Genomic DNA, 14027 nt, shown 5'->3' with positions numbered 1-14027 from the left:
ATAATAGATCGGGTAAAATCCGCATCCGATCCATAAATATATGGATTGAATTTGGATTGAATTTCATCCATCCACGGACTAAATTAGAATAAAAATTTATAATTTATAAAATTATAAACCGAATATGAATTAATATCTAATTTGTAAAATTCCATACGCAAACACTACTAATTTATTTTTTTATTAGGGTTGTTTAAATTGACTAGGGATTGTCTTATGACTTTATCGCATGTTTATAACGTTTTATAATAAATTAAAGAGAAATTAAATTAAATTAAACAAGTGAGAAATAAGCTTAGTTTCGTAAAGGTCAGTCAAGCTTTCATTCTCAAGCTTGCGAGTTATGACTGGTCCCATTATCCACAGACCACAAATCAAAACGTCTCTCGAGACTCTTCAATCTTCTCTCTATCTACACCATCGCACTTGGACACTTCTAATCCATGAAACAGCGCACGTAAGCAAAATCTATCTTCATTTTTAAATTTCTGCCAGTTTTATTATGTTAAAATTTCTATTACTTGAATTTCTATTATATTATTCGGCCTTGTTTGGTTGCTGAGGAAAACAAAAAATTAAAAACCAAAAACATATTAACATAAAATTATTAACGTATTATATCAATTCGATATTTTATCCTTATTGTTTTTCTGTTTCAGCAACTCGCCGCGAAAGGTACGAGTTTGATTGTTTCCTTGTTGCTTTTCGTGTTGTTGCAGCTTTATTATTTTATTCACGCGGTTTTTCATTTGATTTGATTAAATTATTAGTTGGTGGCGAATTTATTTGTTAGATTTTTTCTAAGTTTTGAAAAATCCATGTTATTTAACTGCTTTCTGGGTTGTGCTTTGCGTTTTTTGCTTTTCTGTGATGTATCTATATTTATGTTCAATGACAGATTTAATAGACAAGTGAGTGATTCCATGGAAGCTAAAACTCTATCACATGGTGATCTCTTGCTTTTGTTTGAAATGAATTTTTGGGTTTCTTAGGATTTGATGGTTCAGTGTTCTGTCAGAGGAGAACGATTTGGGACCGACCGTTAAATCTACAACTGTTATCATGGAACAATCTAATCAAAATGCTCGTTTCGATATCAAGCTGTGGGGGTGGTCCCTTCTTTCGCTCGTGCCTTGGGCCATTAACGCCGGAGAGAAGATTCAGAGACCTACAACTATAAACAAAGAGTTGAAGAGGTATGCGCGCCCTCGTGTGTTACAGAAAAGAGAAGCGGGTAACCCTGTGCGATTTAGACCATATGTGTCAAAGGTTCCATGGCATAAAGGCCCAAGAGCATTCCTTTCTCAACTGTTTCCTCGATACGGGCACTACTGTGGGCCCAATTGGTCCAGTGGCAAAAACAGCGGGTCTAACCTTTGGGACAGGAGGCCAATGGATTGGTTGGATTATTGCTGTTATTGCCACGATATTGGTTACGACACTCATGATCAGACTGAGCTTTTGAAAGCCGACTTAGCTTTCGTTGAGTGCTTAGAGAGGCCGCACATGGATACAAGAGGAGATGCTCGTGTTGCTCATCTTTATAAGACAATGTGCATCACAGGCATGCCTACCTACTACACACTGATCTTTACTATGATAGACACTTTTGTTCTGTAATCTTGGTTTGAGATCCTGTTCTTGGCATTAATGTTTGGTTTTTGTTTTAATTCTTATGCATGGCAGGTCTCAAGAATATATTAATACCATACAGAAAACATCTTGTGAGACTGCAGACTGGGAATCCTATAGTTGATTTTGGATGGCTTATCAATACGATATGGAGGACAAATCTGCAGAAAACATGAACATGAATCATGAATTCCTTGAAGTAGCTAGCAACAATATCAGTATCCTCACCGAATGGCCAGTATGCATTCGGAGCAGGTAGAATCGACTAGTTCTGAGTTTTTTAATTATTTTATTTATGTGCTAGAGCTTTGGAGCAGTTTTTATTGGGAAACTGGACTTGTGAATCTATTCTGTCTGTGTTCCCCCATTGTCCTCTCCAAAATACAAATGATGTAAATAACTGATTTGACATCTTATTTCCTTCCAATTGCTGTATTGTGAATGTTGGATATTGGCTTTCAAATTGGTATATATGATCATTCAACCAATTGATATGTCTTGATAGGATATTACAATCCTTATTTTTTTTTATTTTGTCTATCTATTTTAACATATCAGAAATATGTGCTCTTTGTTTGCATTTTCATTTGAAAATCGTCGGGGTTTTTTAAGGGGTAGGATTCTCCCAAGCCGTAGCGCGAACCTGCCATTGCCCATCGCCATTCATAACTGCTGTACTACAATATAAGACAATGCAATTGGTAATTGATTTTTGCATCTATAAAGGTTTTCAAGTCTCCTCTAAGGCCTTGTCCGATGGACTTAGAGCTTTCAGTTTTGTCGAGGGTGCAAATTTGAGTCAGCATCGGGGCTCAAACATTTCTTCTCTTCAGGGTAAACTTTCCACTTTGACTACCAGACAATTCTGTTGTTGTAGATGAAAATTAAAAGCAGCTCTTGAACGGTCGTGATCTTTGATTGACTGCTCGTTAATCTTTCTTTGTTAACAGTGGAGTCATCGTTTTGAGCGTAGTCTTTAGTCTTTACGATTCAATAGTCAGCCTCAGGGCATTACCGTGCTCAACGCGTCTCATCCCTTGAAAGTTTTTCGCTTTTGATTTTCATTTTTGTACGTGGTATGTGCTCCGGCTGACGAGGAGTCAAGAACTAAACAACTCTCTGTATTTATGTTAATTTTTATGAAAAATTATTAATGCTAGTTAAAATATAAAAGCTATGTCGAATCTTATCTTGCTTGTTATTTGTTAAATTTTTTTAGTCTGCTTTTAAGCTTAGAAATTTCGTTCATTCATCCGGACCCATATCATATCACATATCTATAATATACGAACAAAATCGATTTATTTATAGAAGATATTCTTACGACGGCCGATTGATAAAACCAAAATATTTTGATACTGAACATCACAGAGATTCAGTTCATGTTTTGATGGGCTTTCTTGTTAACCCAAATTATATGATAGCATTCTCATTAATTTATGTGCAAAATTAGTAAATTACCCAAGCAAGATACCTTGACCATAAGGAATTTATTAGATTAGAGCCACATCGAAAATCACTCGTAAAGTCAACACAAGGGGAAATGGGAAAATAAATTCATTTTATTTTATCAGCAAATTGATGCGTTATTTTTATTTATGTTAAATCTTGTAGATTAGAAAAAGAAGATTCTGGATTTGAAAATAGACGGCAGGAAGGTTTAAGGCAAATTGGAGAGTGAGTCGAACTCTAATCCTCGTCGTGTGGACCCCCCCTCCTTCTCCCAGAAGCTCTTCTTCTTCTTTTTTTTTTTTTTTTTTTTTTTTGAGAGACTTCTCCAAGAAGGTATAAAATAACTAATTAAACATGTACACCTAAAATAAAATATATTTTTTTCTAACTTTAAAAAAAGAAAAAAGAGAGGGTATTATTATATTACATAATATGAATATTAAATCTTGAAAACTTAATAATAACATACAGATCCTATGTTTTTTGTAAAATATGAAGTAAGAACACGGTTAAGGGTTATAAATATTATAGTTTAAGGTTTATTAGGACTATATATATGTATGTTTATAATAAACTAGAAATTTATTTAGACTAGTTCACAAGTCTACTCAAATTAATAATATTGTGTTCAGAAATCTACTCCAACTAAAAATATTGAAGAGCAATTTATAACTATTTTACGTTATATATACACACACATCCCACAAAATTCGAATTAATATTTTCAATAATATTAAGAGATATAATTCAATAGTAGATTGTGGAATAAATACTCTTGAAAAGAAATTTAGAGCATGTTAGATTGCTTATTTAGCTCCCTTATTTGAAGTTCTTTGATTTTTGATCATTTTTATTTTGCATAATGCAAGTACTCTTCATAGGAAAGAAAAAGAGGAAAAAAAAAAAAAAACGAAACGCATACACTAATAATTGATTTCAGTGACGTAACAGTCAAGACACCAAAACAAAGAAGTTCATATCATCATATGGACTTTTACAAAACTCATTACAAAATATGCTATTTTATGTGATTTAGCAGAAAATGAAGGATCTAGATGTTATTATATACCTGTCAAGAAAGGAAAGGGAAAGGAAATGAAGACTAGGCGGTATAAAAACGGCACCGTTTGAGGAAATCGCCGCCCGAAAAAAAATAAAAGAAAAAGAGAAGAGAGGGGGGGGGAAGAAAAAGGAAAAGACATTGAAGTTTTCTCAAACCTCATCTCCAATCGGACAAACAACCAATACGATACCAAAACCACCTCTCTCCTCTCTTCTCTCTCTCTCTCTCTCTCTCTCTCTCTCTTCGAAGCAAACCCTAAATATCTTATTGTCTCTCATTAATTTGCAGCCGCTATGATCTGATCCAACGCCTCAACCTCTATAGATCTGGTTCCTCAGGTCAGTCTTTCTTCTTTTTTTTTCTTTTTTTTTTTAAATTTTTGTCGTTGAATATTTTTGTGGAGATATACATGTGGGTTGCTTGATTGATTGATTTAATTATGCTTTGTTGTTATTTTACCTGGCTGTAGCAGATCGGATATTTGTTAGTTACCTTTTCTGTTCTTCTTCTTCTTCTTATTATTATTTGATTTTGATTTTTGCTTTCGAAAATAATTGAATAGAGTTAGGTTACGCTTTGGTGGTTGTGATTTGAAAGTAAAAAAAAAAAAAATCCGTTTGATGAAGCCTGGTAGAGTCGTCTTAGAAAGAATTGTTTTGGAAAGGAGGCCTATTAATTACCACTTTTAGGGATTTTTAAAAATGTTGGTCTGATGGGAATTTATGTTATTTGGCGGGTGATAGTCTTTGCTTCTGAGTAAAGTTTTTTGGGCTTGTGGTAACATGTGTTTATTTTCTGCAGATTTTGTGCAAATTTGAAATTGGTCGAATATTTTTGATGGATGATGATTGTGCAGATGGATAATATGTCTGCTCCTGCTCCTTCAGCAAGGGAGCGTGCACAACGCCTCTATGAAAAGGTATCTCTCTCTGTTTTTTTTTTTTTTTCCCTTCTTTCCCTCTTATTTCCGCCATAGTTATAACATGATCATGAATTAGTGCTTTGTGTTAAGGGTTGATCCTTAATTTTTTGGTGCTGGATATTATGCAGAATATTGAGTTGGAAAATAAGCGCAGGAGGTCAGTCCAGGCGCGAATTCCATCAGATCCCAATGCTTGGCAACAGATGCGTGAAAATTATGAGGCGATAATCCTTGAAGATCATGCCTTCTCTGAGCAGCACAATGTTGAATATGCCTTATGGCAGTTACATTACAGGCGAATCGAAGAATTGAGGGCACACTATAGTGCTGCTGTTTCTTCTGCAGGCTCGAACACATCGCAGGCTACAAAAGTACCTTCGCGTTCTGATCGAGTTACAAAAATTAGACAGCAGTTTAAAACATTCCTTTCTGAAGCAACTGGATTTTATCATGAATTGATTTTGAAGATCAGAGCAAAATATGGGCTTCCTTTGGGGAATTTCTCTGAGGATTCTGAGAATCGTATCATCATGGACAAAGATGGGAAGAAATCTTCTGAGGTGAAGAAAGGTTTGGTTTCTTGTCACCGATGTTTGATATATTTGGGGGACCTAGCAAGGTACAAAGGTTTATATGGGGAGGGCGACTCTAAATCTCGAGAGTATGCAGCAGCTTCAAGTTACTATCTGCAAGCTGCTTCTCTTTGGCCATCAAGTGGGAATCCCCACCACCAGGTTTGGCTTTTCAAGTTTCCTGTTATTAAATGATAATGCAAGTTTATTCCCATACTTTCTGGGTCATGATGTCGATATGGCACATTGTCAATTCTGATCCCCTTAGTTTATCAAATTTTCTCTTTTCAGCTTGCTATATTGGCTTCTTATTCTAGTGATGAGTTGGTAGCTGTTTATCGGTACTTTCGAAGTTTGGCAGTGGATAGCCCCTTTTCAACTGCAAGGGATAACTTGATTGTTGCATTTGAAAAGGTACTTTTCTATCTGACAAATAGAATAATATGCAGAAGAGGTGATGTGTGTGCTTTTGCCCCTATTGTTTTTAATATGTTGGGCATTTCTGATGTGCCTTTTATTGTACCATTGCTAGAAGAAGTAGCAGAGAATATTTACTTGTTCATGTGTATTTGTTTCATTGGATAAGTAGTTGTATCTGGGTTTCGAGGATTAGGCATTTTATGTCTTCTACATCAGTTTTGTAGATTATATGCCATGTGCAGATGAAAGCTTGGGCTTGTGTCTTTTTACCATGGGAAATAAAAAATAATGCCTGTACTGCTTAGTTAAAATGTTTTGATATATTGTCTTGATTGTTCACGCCCCCAGTTGGAGTCAAAAGCTTGGGTATTTTAAATGTTTTAAGACAAAATTTCCCATTTTATCTTCCTTTTTTTGTGTTATTGGTCGTGTATGAACTTTGGATTATGGATGCTGATTGCAATTAATTGGTAATCATTTGATTGTTTGAGCATATTTGCTAATTAATTATCAATTGGCTGTCAGATGGACTGCTATATTAATTATCATTTGATTTTTGATTCCATTAAAGCCAAAGATTTCAGCAAAAGAATTGTGTGAACCATTTAACTAATGGCTTTTCAAATTTCCTCGAACACATTAGTTTTGACAGATTGGTTGGAAGCTGAGTGAGAAGAGGGGGGGGGGGGGAGGTCTTAGGCCTTTGTAAATGTGCGAGGAGGAAAAAAAAAATTGTTTGGATCGAACAAATTTAGGCAAAGGCTTAGACTTTCGGGTTTTGCAACCATCTTTTTTTTTTAATTTTTGGAGTAGATATCTATTATGAGAAACTATAATAATGATGTAGAAAATTATGAGGATTAAGCAATCAGCCAAAAATAATAATAATAAAAAAATAAAATTAGTTAATGATTCTTACATAATGGAAGGTTTTATGTGATCTGGTGTCTTTTGATGTCGTCACATTGAATAAGTAAGCAGAACATATTGTTAAGTAGCAGGCTGCATTTGTCAGGTTGGATTGTTTGAAATTTTGGTTGATGGATGCTTCTTAAAGATCCTAGAATTTGAACATTGTGGATCTTCATGTGAATGGCCAGTCTAGTTATAGTATTGCAAATGTCAAGATTCATATTCTTTGTATTGTATTATTTATTAGCTTTTTTTCCCTTTTTTTTTGGGGCAGAACCGTCAGAGTTACTCTCAGATGTCTGGAGATGTTAAATCTTCTACTGCCAAGGAGGCTGGGCGGTTGACTGGTAAAGGAAGAGGGAAAGTCGAAGCAAAACTTGCATCAAAAGATGCTGACATGGAGACCAGCACTGTGAAGGAAAGTGTGTCTGGTGTCCAGGAGAAGCTTAAAGCTTTTTGCACTCGCTTTGTCCGTTTAAATGGAATTCTTTTTACACGCACGAGGTACTAAAACTTGAACATCTAGCGTTTATTATAGTTGTTGGTGTGCTTGTTGTTCTTATTATTATTATGAATATTATTAGAACATCTATATATCATAAACATTATCATAATATTTAAACCAACCATTTCTGATACCACGTGCTTCCTGTGATTTCTATTTTCCAGTCTGGAGACATTTGCAGAAGTTCTTGCTTTGGTTAGCAGTGGATTGTGTGATCTTCTTTCTTCTGGGCCAGAAGAGGAACTGAACTTTGGATCAGATGCCAACGAGAATGCTCTTTTTATAGTTAGGCTTGTTTCCATTCTTATATTCACAGTTCATAATTTGAAGAAGGAAAATGAAAATCAGACTTACGCAGAAATTGTACAGCGTGCTGTACTTCTTCAGAATGCATTCACTGCTGTATTTGAGTTGATGGGGCATATAATAGAGAGATGTATGCAGCTGAGTGATCCTTCTTCAAGTTACCTGTTACCTGGTGTTTTGGTTTTTGTAGAATGGTTGGCCTGCTATCCTGATATTGCTTCTGGCAGTGATGCAGACAAGAGGCAGGCAACTGTTAGGTCAAACTTTTGGAACCAGTGCATATCCTTCCTTAATAAGATCTTGTCCCTTGGCCCAATGTCCGTTGCTGATGATGAAGACTTGACTTGCTTTTTCAATATGAGCAGATATGATGAAGCAGAAACTGAAAATCGACTAGCATTGTGGGAGGATATTGAGTTAAGAGGGTTTTTGCCACTCCTTCCTGCACAGACTATCTTAGATTTCTCTAGGAAGGTCTCTTTTGGAGGTGATGGTAATAAGGAAAGGAAAGATCGTGTCAAAAGGATTTTCGCAGCTGGGAAGGCTTTGGCAAATGTAATTATGGTTGACCAAAAACCAGTGTGTTTTGATTCAAAGGTGAAGAAATTTGTTATTGGTACTGAGCCATTGGATGACATCACCTTTACCTCCTCAGACGTGTCCAAAACAAATGATTTAATTCTAGAAAATCAAGCTGAGAAAGCGATGAATTTGGGGGTTGTGCAGGCGCCACAACTGTACATGGATGGGGAGGAGGAGGATGAGGTCATTGTTTTTAAGCCAGCAGTTACTGAGAAGAGAGCTGATGTGGTTGGTTCGACGTGGATGTCCTATGATGGCTTTACCCCCGGCCATAATGCTGCTGTAGGTGATCTACAATTTTATGCTGGTTCTGTTTCAACATCTCAAGACAACCTTCGCCAGCAGTCTACTTATGATTCTAGTTTACCGCTACCTGTATCAGTTGGCAATATTCTGCCTCAACATCTGCAGTCAGTTCAGCCACATGCTCCAAAGCAGCTTATGGAAGAAGAAGTGTCTCTTGCTAATAGCTTGAAAGGTTTGAGGCTCCCAGAGAATGGGCGTGTGCTGAAACATGAGATGTTGGAAAACATAGGCCCTTCACTCCCTGCAGCAAGGACAATTCCCATCCAACAATCTGTTAATGTCAATGCAAGTGGTATGCACTATAGTTTTTCAAATGGGCCAGAAGCTGTTATACCATCCAAGGTTGATGCCATTGCATCATTGGGAGTTGCTGCTGACAGTTCTGCTGTGAAGGCCTCGTCAGCTTTCCCCGCAGGCCCCAGAAAAAGTCCAGTTAGCCGACCTGTCAGGCATCTGGGACCTCCACCTGGCTTCAGCCCAGTTCCTTCTAAGCAAGTAACTGCACCCATTTCTGGTTCTGAGTTGACTAACGAGAATCCATTAATGGATGATTACAGTTGGTTGGATGGATATCAGTTGCCGCCTTCAACAAAAGGGCCTGGACTTGGTAGTTCCATCAATTATTTATCACATGCAAACCCTCCGTATGTCAGTAACAGCAATGGCTTGGCTGGGACAGGCTTTCCATTTCCTGGAAAGCAGTTTCCAGCAGTGCAGTCCCATGCTGAAAAACAGAAGGGGTGGCAGGAGTACCAGAGTGTTGAGCATTTAAAATTACAGCACGAACAACAGCTGAGGCAACAGCAACTCATAAATGGAAACCAGTTTACTCCACTGCCTGAGCAATATCAAGGACAGTCTATCTGGACCGGTCGTTATTTCGTGTGAGATCAGTTGAAAACATAGCTGGTAAGGTTTATGTGTGTATTTTGATTTGACATTGCATCCTCTTCTGTTATTTTTCTGTTTTTATATATATGTATATATTTTGCTTGGAGATCTGTCATGGCCTAGCATTCTCTTGGTTTTCAGGTTTTTAAGAAAGATTCTGGTGAATGTTCTGCATCCTTTCGCTTCCGAATTTAAACTCCAACTTCAAAGCCTTTTTTGTGTTGATGAGTTTTATTTTGTTGGAGCATGGGTGGCCTTGGCTTCTTGCAGGCACTTGCTATTACAGAAGTGAGTTTCTCTCTAATACTGACTATGTTTATATATTCTATCTGTGTGCATGCACATGCTAGTAGTAATTAAAACTCCTGGTAATATACTTGTTAGAAGTGAAAACATTAATGTGCAAACTTGAATATTTTAAGTGCAACTCATAATATCTGCAATTATTAGATGTCTTTCAATGTTTAAGGTTTTGAAAAATTTATCATGGAATCAAGTTCTACACTAGTGAAAATTTGAGTTAAAATATGAAATACGTGAACGAATTATATAATTCCTTTTTTTTTCTCTTCTATTCTGCTCCCAGAAGTGGTATGGTCAAGACTTAGTTGTGTTTGGTTTAGAACTTATTATTGACATTGCAATTCCTTTGTTGTTTGGAATCAGTTTCTTTCAATGTGGTTCGTAAATTTTACCTTATCTTAAATTTGTTTTAATTCTTTGCACAAACATTGTCCATTATTTATTAATACAAACACTTTATCAAAAAGAAAAAAAATTCAATCTTCACACAAACACAAACATCACTCTGATGAACTGAGTATCTTTGTGGCATTACGAACTTCTGACCTGATTGATTTTTTGTTGGTTAAGAACCTTTTCAAATGATCTGTATGGTTCATCTTATATGATTGCCTTATTCTAGCTCCGTGAAGTTTGTGTAAAATTAAAAATGCACTTGTAAGGGAGGGTATATTTTATGTATGGATCGGAAATAATTGTATATCATGCATCTGCATAATTCATGTCTATTTAAGTGGCATTGCATTTGCGCACATTTTGTATGCTTGTTGGTTCAAGTATCAAGAGTTTGGCATGCCTTTCACTTCAAGCAGGTATCACTGAGCTCTTTTGCTGGAGGAAGTATGGAAACATCTGTATGATGATAAATTCGTAAGAAGTAAATGCCTTATCAGGTTACTTGGGATGGGGGATAGCATGTGTCGTAAATAAGATCATTCGTTGGTTTTGAAGCTTGTCTCGAGGAGGCGATGGAATATAAGATGGTGTACTCATGCGTATGAACTTTTCTTAAATAGTCAAGCTGTCAGAATATCTGCTACAAGCATATGCTGGCAGCCTGATTATCTGTAGTGCATTCTCTTCTAGTTCTATGCAGATAGCTTTGGAGATCTGATCACAAGGTTGCCAGGTGCACACACTGGTTATCCGAAGTTGTTGGGTAGTGGGATGCTAATCATGTAGAAGAACGAAATATATGGGTGAGTACCAAGTGTCATGTTTGTGGTCATTTCGTCTGGGACGCAAGAACTCTTTGTTTAATCGTAATATGCTTTTGAGTAAAGATTTGTGGTACTACAGAACAGCAAGCCATTGGTCTTCTATGTTGAAATTGAGGTCGAACTAGAAACTTTGGTGTAATGAAATAATCTGTGGAACTACTTTCCCCTTTTTAAATGTCATAAATATGGTCGAGTCTGTCTTGATTTTAAACTGTTATGTGTTTGACATCTTTAATTGTTATAATGTGCAAAATAATATCTTGCTGCTTGTTATTTTTTGTTTATTTTTTGCCGCCTTGTGATAAGTTCCAATTTGAAAGATACATGAAGTGGCAACCAAAGATGAGTTGTTTCCACTTTTGATTTGTTGCTTTTTCTTCCCTTCGTGCACTGTCCTTCCACTGAGGCCTCTATAAGCCAAAAGCACATTTGCAGTTCGACTGGCAGAGGGGGAAAGAAATTACATGCTGCGGCAGAATTTTCAACGTGTAGAAATAAGATTTTTCATTGAAGAACTAAGTTTGCTTCTTCTTACATCAGTTGTATAATTACATAATTGAGCGACTTCTGAGTCAATAAGAAAAGCAGCTTGGCCTCCTCTGAATACTCTCTTCTGGTACTAAAGAGCTCAATAAAATGTCGAGTGGAAATAAGAGGTCTATGCAAGGAATTAGGTTGTTATTAGATAATAAAAAATAAATAAAAGATAGATAAGATAATAAAGTATACTGCAACGAAAATGTTGAGTGAGATATGGGACACTTAAGATATGTAATAAGAAAAATGAAAAATTTAGTGTGATGTATTGATATATATCGGGTGTATTTGGCACACTAATTTTATTGCATTAATTGTATTATATTATGATATATTGTATTAGAATGCATTGAACTAGAGTTGGAGTATGAATTGGATTGTATATAACATTATTTTATATTAATATTTATATCATTTAAATTTATTAAATTTAAGTATCTCTTATTAATTATATTAAACTAGTTGTTAAATAATTTATTTTTATATTTCAATTATTATACTTTAAACAATGGAGTGGGAAGGTCAGAGTCAAATTCAAATTACTTGTAAATAATTTCAATCCAATATGTGCGATTTTGGCTAGATCTAAGACAACAAGACTGAAATTGTGCCGTGTAGGATTTGAACCTACAACATTGAGCTTTAGAGATCCACGTTCTGTGCTTTGTGGTAATATTCATATTGAGATGGGGATTTAAACTAATGTTGACTTGTAATTAAAAAAAAGAAAAAGAAAAAAGAAAAGAAAAAGTAACTAAGTGTATAATAATGTAATTTTAAATTTTCGGATAGCAATAATATGGCCAACCATTGTGGATGTAATGGTAGATGACCGAAACCATGTTATTATTGTTTCTTTTTCTACTTTTGTATTAAGCTTATCGATTTTTCTTAATAAATAATTTGCTACAAAAGAATTCTATTTTTTTTTTCCAATGCACGATGTCACAGTTTATTAACTCTAATTTTTTCTCTTTTCTTTTTGCCTTGTAAATCGTAAAAAGTAAAAACGAAGAAAGAAATTTGATTTTCTCCCTTATTTACTACGGCGACAAAGAATCAGATTATTATTATATTTATTCTTTTTTCTACTTCGTCTTCCAAGGGTAGGCGAATAATATTATATAAATTTATCAATATAAACTTGTTATTATAATATAACAAAATAAAATTATGATACTATTAAATAATATAACTTTAAAATACAACTTAATTTTGTTTTTATAATTAATTTTAAAAAAGATCTAATGATTAAGCAAACTCGGAGTCCCTCTTGAGTTTGCATAATGTAGCAGTTCTGCATATGATTCATTATAATGCCCCATAATGTAGATGTTACTACACCTCCAGCATGAGATTGCATATGCAATATAATCTTAAATTATACGAGGTGCTAAACTCACCCAGCGGTGACTTTAAGTATAGACGAATAAGACAATTATATAAGGCCTCACATTTTGGAAAGTCTCATTTTTGAGTATTTACTTAATAATTTTCTAATTGATAAAGTTTTTTTTTTTTAATTACGTATTGTAAGAAAGCCTAAACTATATTTGTTAACCTTAGTGTTGAAGAGATATAATTAATAACATTGTCTAACCATTAATTCATTCACTATTAGTTTCTTCAAGAAAAAAAAAATTGAAAATGTAAAGAAAACTTTGTTATTTAACATTAAAATCTTTGACTTTAAATATTCCTTTTAATTTCTATTGAAAACCTTATAACCTCAAAAATCAATAGATAAAACTTGTTGATGTCTTATCCACAAAGAATATTATTACATTCATTAGTTCATTTTAAAAAAAAAGTTTCTGGAAATATAAAATTCATATCTATTATCCGATCATCAATTCATCTTCTCAACTTTGTATGTGCTATAAATCTTAATATTTTATATTAAAATAGTATTTTACTTATTTATTGGGTTGTTTGTTTTTGTAATGGTTCTAATGAAAGTAAGAAATAATATTTTTTTAACTATTTTTTTTATTTTTAAGATTTTTTTAATGATTGTTAAAATTCAAGAACTAAATATAAAAAAATTTAAAATATTTTATATTTATTTGAGTATTAAAAAAAATAAAAAGAGACCTCATAAAAAAATAAAGGAAAATTATCAGACATATACCCTTAAATAACACTTGTATCAAACGTGCTACAATATTTTTCAAATGTATCACTCTTATACCTTAAGTTGACAAAACACTTATGCCGTCCACCAATTTGTTAACTTCCGTTATAAAGTTAATAGAATTGTGGTAAATTGATTATTTCGCCCTTGAAACTCGAAATGAGGTAAAAATATAAATTTACCCTAAAAATTAACGTAAATTTTCAATACACAATTTTTTATTTTGTTATTAACAATACATTTTTTAATTAAAAAATATGAATTATTAAT

At 34.3% G+C, this 14027-nt stretch overlaps 2 protein-coding genes across 7 annotated transcripts; both read left to right on the top strand.

Annotated features, from left to right (window-relative positions):
• Nucleotides 1-321: 321 nt before the first annotated feature.
• On the top strand, nucleotides 322-2120 carry LOC18050791. Of its 5 annotated transcripts, XM_024192008.1 has the most exons (5): nucleotides 386-457; nucleotides 660-675; nucleotides 899-948; nucleotides 1019-1564; nucleotides 1687-2120. In XM_024192008.1, exons 3-5 carry the CDS (start codon nucleotides 924-926, stop codon nucleotides 1806-1808), a joined length of 693 nt encoding a protein of 230 aa, XP_024047776.1. In that variant the 5' UTR covers nucleotides 386-457; nucleotides 660-675; nucleotides 899-923; the 3' UTR covers nucleotides 1809-2120. The 5 variants fall into 5 exon arrangements, with proteins under 5 accessions (XP_024047773.1, XP_024047775.1, XP_024047774.1 ...); XM_024192005.1 differs by lacking the exon at nucleotides 899-948 and having other exon boundaries at nucleotides 322-457; XM_024192007.1 differs by lacking the exon at nucleotides 660-675 and having other exon boundaries at nucleotides 364-457.
• Nucleotides 2121-4249: 2129 nt separating this feature from the next.
• On the top strand, nucleotides 4250-11297 carry LOC18050789 (protein SMG7). Of its 2 annotated transcripts, none has more exons than XM_006446225.2 (8): nucleotides 4250-4485; nucleotides 5004-5066; nucleotides 5198-5803; nucleotides 5933-6055; nucleotides 7248-7477; nucleotides 7643-9581; nucleotides 9705-9851; nucleotides 10679-11297. In XM_006446225.2, exons 2-6 carry the CDS (start codon nucleotides 5004-5006, stop codon nucleotides 9558-9560), a joined length of 2940 nt encoding a protein of 979 aa, XP_006446288.2. In that variant the 5' UTR covers nucleotides 4250-4485; the 3' UTR covers nucleotides 9561-9581; nucleotides 9705-9851; nucleotides 10679-11297. The 2 variants fall into 2 exon arrangements, with proteins under 2 accessions (XP_006446288.2, XP_024045875.1); XM_024190107.1 differs by having other exon boundaries at nucleotides 4949-5066.
• The last annotated feature ends 2730 nt before the right edge of the window (nucleotides 11298-14027 follow it).

Source organism: Citrus clementina, unplaced genomic scaffold, assembly GCF_000493195.1.
Source record: "Citrus clementina cultivar Clemenules unplaced genomic scaffold, Citrus_clementina_v1.0 scaffold_2, whole genome shotgun sequence".
Classification (NCBI taxonomy): domain Eukaryota; kingdom Viridiplantae; phylum Streptophyta; class Magnoliopsida; order Sapindales; family Rutaceae; genus Citrus; species Citrus x clementina.
This window is presented reverse-complemented; position numbering and strand designations above follow the sequence as displayed.

Coding starts and splice junctions, on each gene's coding strand:
- LOC18050791 (XM_024192005.1), top strand. CDS start 344: ATGACTGGTCCCATTATCCACAGACCACAAATCAAAACGTCTCTCGAG. Junction 1,565..1,686: donor TAAGACAATGTGCATCACAG/GCATGCCTACCT, acceptor TATGCATGGCAG/GTCTCAAGAATATATTAATA.
- LOC18050789 (XM_024190107.1), top strand. CDS start 4,989: ATGATGATTGTGCAGATGGATAATATGTCTGCTCCTGCTCCTTCAGCA. Junction 5,804..5,932: donor GTGGGAATCCCCACCACCAG/GTTTGGCTTTTC, acceptor TTCTCTTTTCAG/CTTGCTATATTGGCTTCTTA. Junction 7,478..7,642: donor ATTCTTTTTACACGCACGAG/GTACTAAAACTT, acceptor TCTATTTTCCAG/TCTGGAGACATTTGCAGAAG.